Source organism: Corvus cornix, chromosome 1 (genome assembly GCF_000738735.6).
Source record: "Corvus cornix cornix isolate S_Up_H32 chromosome 1, ASM73873v5, whole genome shotgun sequence".
NCBI lineage: Eukaryota > Metazoa > Chordata > Aves > Passeriformes > Corvidae > Corvus > Corvus cornix.
In genome coordinates, this window is record NC_046332.1 from 103,918,501 (window position 1) to 103,926,875 (window position 8,375).

General features: G+C 47.0%; 1 protein-coding gene across 1 annotated transcript; it reads right to left on the bottom strand.

The window, feature by feature from the left end:
* Positions 1 to 241: 241 nt before the first annotated feature.
* KLHL34 (kelch like family member 34) lies at positions 242 to 2,753 on the bottom strand. The gene has a single exon (XM_010394488.4). The coding sequence runs from the start codon at positions 2,223 to 2,225 to the stop codon at positions 438 to 440; it is 1,788 nt and encodes a 595-aa protein (XP_010392790.1). The 5' UTR covers positions 2,226 to 2,753; the 3' UTR covers positions 242 to 437.
* Between the last annotated feature and the right edge of the window lie 5,622 nt (positions 2,754 to 8,375).

Here is an 8,375-nt window from a genome sequence, read left to right on the forward strand (position 1 = left end):
GTCTTTATACAGCTCTCTTTCCTTTTGCTTAGCCATAGCATAAAAATTAATAGCATTTACCAGCTGGAAAAATTACCTGTGATTAAGAAAACAGAAAAGATGGATTATATTTTTTAATACTTGAAAAATCTGACTTGCAACATCTACTAATTGCTATCTAGGTATTACTCTCCAAAAGTCAAGGATTATGATTCTCACGTATTGCCTCTAAATGTGCTATTGGTTACATCCTTGCTCAGTGAGATCAGCTTCCAGCTTTATAAATCCTAGATGTGTTTCCTGTGCTGGAGCCAGATTTTCTTGCCTGTTTCCACCAAGCATTTGGCTTATCCAAGCATAACTTCCACTCTCACATTCAGTGCAGCTGCAGTTTTCTTCTTCTCCAGGACCGCCCTGCTCGCTCATCTCTTGGGATGGATATTGCTCAGCATGGGAGCTCAGCAGTTGGGCAGCTTCTTCTGCTGGCTGTCAGTGTCCTGCTCTTCGGGCACCTCAGAGAGCTGGAGCACGGCGCACTGCAGCCCACACCACGGCAGAGGGGCCTTGCAGATCTCTTCCCAGCCATCGTTGTCGATGTCGTAGCCAACCACGTCTTGCGTGCAGACCTCCAGTGAGTTTTGCCATTTCTTTCCCCCAATAAGAAGAGCTGTTTCCTCTACCACTGCCAGGCCATAGGAGAATCGATCGTAGACTAGTGGTCTTAACCGGGTCCATTGGTTTTGATCGGGGTCGTACCTTTCTATTTCAGAGAAAGGTTCATATAACCCCAGAAAGGTGAATATGGCTTCCCTGATTGTTGCCATCTGGTGCCCAAACCGAGCAATGCTCATTGGGGCTCGTTTCACCCACTGCACTTCAAGTGAGCTCAGAGAGTAAACGTCATTGCTTGTGCTGGCTGGGGCCGAGTACTTGCCCCCAGAGATGTATATGGTGTTCTTGCAAACAGCACTGGCATGGCCATGTATCCTGCATGGCAATTCCTTGGCCTTCGTCCATCTATCCCTGCTGATGTCATAGACTTCCACAGATGAATGCAGCGACCCATCCTCACCCCTTCCACCAATGGCAAAGATATCCTTGCCTAGGACACAGCAAGAAAACTGGCATCTCTTTTCCAGCATGCCTGTGATTTGGGTCCATGTGTTAAACCTTGGATCATACCGTTGGACCTTGTTTGTAACTGATAAGGTCTTCTCAATTTTAGCATCACCTGGGGTACCACTTTGTATTTCCCCACCCAAGACATAAAGGAAGTTCCCCACCACGCACACACTGTGGTTCTGCACCCTGTCCTGCAGCTGCGTAAGGGTTCGCCACTTGTGATTGTAAACATCGAAGGCCACCACATCGGTGATGAGCCCCTCACTTGCTGTCCCTCCCCCTAGCAGAAGGATCCGAGTTTTCTCGTTCCTCAGTGTGGTGAACTTATCCTGCATGACAGGCTGTTTGAATACAGATGTGTGATAATTTATTGCTTTTATGATCAAGCACTTAATACCTGCTGAGAGGGGCACTTCAGACTGTGTGTAGGTTTTTCTCAGCTCTTCCACTGGGATGAGACCATATCTTATGTGCTCTAAAAGGCTGCTTGCATGATCCAGCCTGGATTTATCCTGCTTCAACCACCGCAGGACAAGATTCAACAGGCGACATTCTTCCACCATGGGGAGATCTGGTGATTGAATCACTGCTACCAAAGACCTGAAGTTCAGCTCGAGAAGTCCTGACAAATCCACATCCAGCAGCTTCCAGACGTTTTTGATAATGTATTTTTCTGTGGCTGCTAGGGCATCTGGCAGGTAGAACTTCCTTGCCACGTTGGCAGAGAAGCAGCAGTTTTCCAAGGCAAGATTGTTAACTAAGTACTGATTGCACAAACCAATAGCATCAGTCACTTGTAAGTAGCTTGCAGCTTCCAAGGTATCCTCCAGGCTTTCAAAGGAAAGGGGCAGCAGGGATGTGTAAATGAAATCCAGAATGTGCTGGAGCCCAGTGGGTGAGACAACTTGTAGGTGAATAACACTGGCTTTAGACTCTTGGGTATAACTTTTGAACATGGCTCGGAAGTAGTCACTGGAGCATGCCAACAAGGACTTGTGTGCAGGAAACTCATTTTCTTTCACTTTCAGCAAAATATCACAGAGAAAGCCCTCTGACCTCAGGCTCTGGTACTGGGCGAGCACGGCGGTGCAGTGTGCTTTGCAGTAGGAAAGGAAGTAGCTCATGGCAGACAATGCAATGCTTTCCCCTTGAGCTATTAGAGCTAAAATGCAATTAGATATTGAAACAGCTGCCTTACTCAACAGCCATTGCTTGAATGCCCAGCAGACCTCCAGCTGTTAGAGAAAAGCCCAACCCAAAACAAAAAACGCAAGTCAGTCTCTTGCCTGGCATAGGGGGACAGTTAGTAGATTTGTAGTGAATTCAATTCATTCCTTTGTAGAAAAAAAAGCTGAATGTCATATCAGCTGCAGGGTGCTTACTTTTCTTGCCTCCACGAGTTGTGCAAGGATGAAGGGTCCACTGTTGTGCCGAGCACTTGCTTGGCTGGCCATCAGGTGACAGATGAGGGAGCTAGATGACAATCCCAATAAGTGGCCCTTCGTGTCTCAGCCGTCTCCCCCGACCATTCTTGCTCCACAGGCAGATCAAAGGGATCCTCTCTGGCTGCCAGCGCATGGCTCTGAGCAGACACAGATGAGAAGAGAGCGCTGACTTTTCTCCTCTTGTTTGTATTTTGAACTCCGATCAGTTTAGACGTCACCGCCCCTGGGACAGCAGCCCCCTTTCCGTCCTCTTTCCACACAGTCTTGGGAAGCCTCAGCCGAAGATCAAATCAGCTCCCAGGGATTATTACGGGAAGATTTTCTGAGCCCATAAATCTTTCCCCGGCAGCCACTAAGACAACCAAAATACCGTGATTAGTCACTGGTTCGATTTGACATGCATTTCTGGCTCTTTGCTTCACGTGACACCTCCATAGCTCACAGCTACCAGAATAGCCACAGGCTCATGCCCTTGTCCCCCTTGCCTGGGAGCCAGCCCCGGGTGGGTGAGAAATGGGTCCAGGGACTGGATGGATGGAGGAGCTTCCACTGACAGCCACAGCCAAAGCAGCTGACTTGGAATGACCTGGCTGGAAATCGCAAGGGTAATACATTCGCACAAAGTGGCGACAAAAATAGATTCCCCCAGTTCGGTCATAATAAACCAAATTCTGTTTATAGAGGAGGTTTGCATAATTGTGCTCTCAGTTACCAGCTGGGAGCAAACCAGGAGCCCCCAGGAATGGGCCAGAGCTGTCTTGCTCAACATTCTCACTTTCAGTTTGTCCTAATTAGAAGCACTTACACAGGGATTATCCCTGATTTTCACCTGGGCACTTCAGGGTCTAATTTCTACCAGGAACAGCAGCTCTGGGCAGGCTACACATTCAGACCTCTTAAAGCTTGCTTTTGTTTCTTCTTTTTTTTCCCTGCATTATTCTGGGTGGAGGTGTTCAGGAATCTCCTCCCTACACCTTTCTTTCCAAATCAAACACCCTCAGGACTTGCAGACTTTGCCGGGGTCAATAAATGCCAGATCATTTTACTGCACTGTAAGCCAGCAGACTTGGGGACAGAGAAGGATCCCACAGGACTGGGAAATAGCGCCTTTTGCTTAAGCCCAAGGTAAAGCCTTTTTACTGTATTTCTTTATATTTATTTATGTGATGTCATGAAATTCTGGCTTACCCCTGTAGCTGAGCGGTGTTTGGAGCTGACTGGATCCTAATATGGATCGTGTATGCTGTGTGACTGTTAAGTGGGCTTAAACTGTCTTGCTAAACAGACTGATACCTACACATGCTCTGCTCTGTTTGTAGGGAAGGACTCCAAAAATATCATTCTTCATTGCTGTATAGCTCTGAAAATTGATTTCCTGCTTGAGTCCACTTTCTATCATGAAATTATAGACCATAAATCAGGATCTTGCTAAAAGATCTTACCCTTTGCTAGCAACACAACATGTATGGGCAGTAGGGATGAAGGAGAAAAGGAATGCTTGTTTCTTTTTCCCAGTGGTTTTGCCTGTGTCCAAGGTGGGACAACTCTTAAGGTACTTCAGGCGTTAGTGAAGCTGTGCAGTCAATTCCAAGCTTCAGTTTTGATACTTCTCCTGTTTTGGAAGTAGAGACCAAAGACCAGGTACCTCTGTCAACCCTCAGCAGTCATGAGTCCTGGTGATGAGGGACTGGGCCTTAAATGCTCCTGCTCCAAGAGCCACTGCTTTCCCCAGTTTAACCCCCATGAGGTACCAGATTTCTGTAACACGAGGTGCAGATGAACCTCCACTGTTTTGAAATAGCAGGTGGGCACTGTCCATCACAATTTCCCTGGGCGCCAGAGGGGCCAGGCAGGTGAGCACAGGAGCTGTGACTGTAGCACAGGGCTGAGTTTGAGGAGAGTTCCTGCAGCAGTTCTGGCATGCAAACCTCCTGGCATCACCTCCTCCTCACCAACAGTCCTTGTCCTCCACCAGCCCTTAGCCTGTGCTGCCACAGCTGCTCTGAGGTGCGGGGTTGGTGGGTGACACAGCCAGGAAGTGATGCACAGGGAGCAAAGGGGACAACCCAAAAACAGAACAGCAGAGAGGCCTCTGTGGCCCAGGTCCTCAGACTCCCTCCCTGTGTGACCTCCCAAGCAGATGTAGCACGTGAGCCACTGTCTGGGTGGGTGGTTGGGGATGCACTGCCAGGAGAGCCCCCGTGCACAGAACTGGGCTGCTCTGCTGTTGAGCCGTGGCCAGCAGCCCCAGGGCACTGCTGAAGTGCCATGTGCTGGTACCACAGAGTAGCTGGGACCAAGGACCATCAATAAATCCTGCTTCCCCCAGATGCAGATGTACCAGAAAGATGTCAAATATACAGCTTGGTCAACTGAGGGTATTGCCAGCCAGCAGCAGCCAAGGAATATTTCTGACCCCCATATGACACTCCTGCCTCCCAAGTGATGCACTCCCAGTCAAAGGCAACATGCTTTTTCCTCATCCATAGCAAGGCCAGGCCAGGCCAGGCACTGCCCAGTCTTGCACCAGTTTTGCTGGCACATGTACCAGCACAGTACCAAGCACAGCTCCAGCCACAAGCTCTGTAATTTCAGAGAGGCCAAACGAGGCTCAGTGTGAATGTCCCTGCCTGTGCCCAGAGGGATTTCATGTTAACCCAGCTGGTTGTGCATCACTTGCTTTCCAAATGAATTCCATCTGTGGGCAGCCATTTATACAGGTCAGTTGCTGGTGTTGATTTAACTGAACTGATTTAACACCAGTTCCAGGTAAGCAGGTCCTATAATTGTATGCAGATTTGCTGTGCTATCCCCTCTGAGACCTACTTCATCTTCATGGCAAGCCAGCTAATAGAAGTCCTAAGAATCATGATCCTTATAAAGCTGTTTATTTGCCTGGAGATTTTTTTTCTTTGGTTTATTATTGAAATGAAGCCACATCCTTTCCAGTCCCTTTCTCTGGAGTGATAAAAAAAAAATTATCATTATCAAAATGAGGTTTCTCCCTGCTCTACTTGCAGGCAGTTAGCCTTGTATAACTCGGGAGCCTGCTCAGCCAGGACCCTCCTTTATCAACAAACAAATTATCTTTATGCAGCATCTCAGGTCTCCAGCACCTTTGGAGGAATATTTAATGTCCATTAGGAAGAGAAGAGATGGTGACTAAACAGCTAACTTAAAAATCTCAGCACGAGACCTAGCACTACGTGGGATGCAGTCAAACCAGGATCTTATTTTCCTTGAGCGTAATTTGGAAGATCAGATCTAATGTTTGATTCACTAGATGGTGCTTAAAATTAGGGAAGTATTAGTGTTTCAATGATGCTGATTTGTTGGGAATAGATAATACATTTTTAATCATGTGCATCATTTAAACTTTAAATTAGATTTAGATTTCAGGCTGTCAGTATATTTTCTGTTAAAGTGATTGCTCTACTACAGTAGGCAGTCTGAAATAAAAAAAAAACCATTCAGATGTGTGCTGTGAAAAACATTGACTTCCACACATGCAGAGGTTTTTTCCTATACAAAATTGAAAAATGACCCAAGTTGCAATGCCATGTCCAGTTTAATATTGCAAGTAGGCCATCAGTTAATAAAAAATTGAATTATTATTTTATATTTTACCAGTTATTTTTAAGAGTAAATATTATAAAAAGGTTTGTATGAGTCATATTAGGCTCACTAATAACATGTGGCTTACTGTAAAATATTTGTTACAAAAATCCACAGCAGAGTATTTCCAGGCTACATTTTGTTCCAAAAGAAATCAGTGCAGTCCAGAGGACAACAGAGTAAATATTTCAGATGCTTGATAATGTACCACATGAACAAGTAACAGCAAAATGAGCCAAGTAATGACTATAGTATGCAGGTTTTCTGGAAGTGCTAATCAGAAAGATCGTATTGATTTAAGTTGTCTTGTAAAAATCTTTGGACTACAGTCTGTTCTTCATCCTTGAATAATCATTCACAGTAGTATTTGGGTCAGCACATCTATTTAAAGCAAAGTATGTTTAGCCCGTGAAAGCAGTCCTTAAGAGCAAAACAGTAAGAGGGAGGAATTTTCTTGCAGCTAAAAGCAATGTTTGCTGAGATCATGTCTGTGTATGAAAGAGAAGGTTCCCAGCTTGGATGAGGTGGGCTTAGGCTGTGAAGTTTCCATTTTGACAGGGGGAGGCTGTGGTTGCCTGTGGCTTTAAGCACTGTCTGAGCAGTGCCCACAGGACACTGTCCCTGTGAGCTGGGGGAGCAGGAAGGCAGCACAAGGCAGTGCCTCCCCCAGCCTGTCAGAGAAGCTCTGCAAACCCTCAGCACCCTGTATCCATCCATGTGCCACTGCAGAGGGGTCTGTGTTTGGGGACAGTGCTGGCACAAAAATCTTTGAGTGCGGGGCTCCATCTGCCTCTGGGGAGAAGAGAGGTTTAGCATGGTCAGTAGTCAGAGAAGGGGTCCCAGCCAAAGCTCGCTGCAAGACCATGGCTGCTAGGCCATGGCTGTGTGGCAGTTTTTTGTGTTCTGTGGAAAAAGAGGAGTAAAGGAGGAAATACCATTGGCACACCTGGGTTGGGAGTGGCCGTGTCCCAGCTGGGTTACTCCAGGAATAACTGCACCTGTGCAAGAAAGCATCCTGTGTCAAATTGTGAAAGGCAGCATGAAATAACAGGCTTTAAATCAGACAGTGCCTCATTTATTTCCTCTCCCTTTTTTTTCAGGATTCCTTTCATTTGCCTCCCATGAAGACAGATGTTGTTCCAGCTTCCACTGCCATCTCAGTGGGCAAGACATGAGCTTCCCTGGTGAATAAAAACAAGTTGGAAAATTTTTAACTTGGGTTCCCATTCCAGAGCAACTGCAGTGAGATGAGTCAGGCACTGCAGCCGTAGGATAATGAAGGAGAATGTGTATTTTAATGAGCCCATTTCAGAGCAGATGCACTAATGGCTTTCACAGCACCTCACAGCTGAGTGTGGAGGGCTGCTTGGGGTTCATCTGCTCCTGTGATGGCCAGGTGTCACCAGAGATGCTCTGCACTGAGCCCTGGCTTTCACCCCTGGGCAAGCAGTGCTGCATGTGCTGTTGGTGGAGCAGAGAGGGACCTGCAACCCTTGCCCAGGAGCATCTTCACTCTGCATCCAGCTCAGGGATGCTCACAGACACCTGTGGCTGCTGATTTTGCACAGCATGGGTATGTACAGCCCTAGCTGAAGCTGCTCTGCTCGTGGGTCCCTTCTGCAAGTGTGGAAGCCCCCTGCTATAAGAAGAATATTTCTGACCTCCATGCGGCATTCCTGCCTCCCAAAGACCTTGGGGCTGGTTGAACTGGGTTCCCAAACTTGATATGCATGGGTATGTGTAGTGGCAACAGCTGCAGCTTTGGGCTGTATGACGACTCATGGCAGGAGAGCTGGGCTTTCCCTTCTGCCTCTGGCTGGAGACACACACCCAGCAGCTCCCAGCACTGCCCCCACTGCACACAGCCCAGTCCACCCTGACCTGATCTCCATGGTGATGCATCTATCCAGTACAAAACCTGAATAACTGGGATACACACCTCAGGTCTGAGAAAAGGATAAGGAAATGGGACTAGCTTCCCATGGTTCAGTGGTCTTTTAATGCATTTACTTGTAATTAGAATGAGGATGAGTTTTTATAGGGATAGAGATGTGAGGAACAGCTGGTGCTCTGAGACCATAGAGGAGAAAACTGAAATGACATTTTCCTCTATTGGGACAGCACAGAGAAGAAGTGAAGCTGCAGATCTCTCTGAAATCAAGGTGCTTTTCATATAAGCTGTTAGGACTCAGCTCTACCATCCTCTTCCATTTC

What these genes read in the sequence shown, in the direction of transcription:
- KLHL34 (XM_010394488.4), bottom strand. Translation starts at nt 2,225, where the DNA reads ATGAGCTACTTCCTTTCCTACTGCAAAGCACACTGCACCGCCGTGCTC.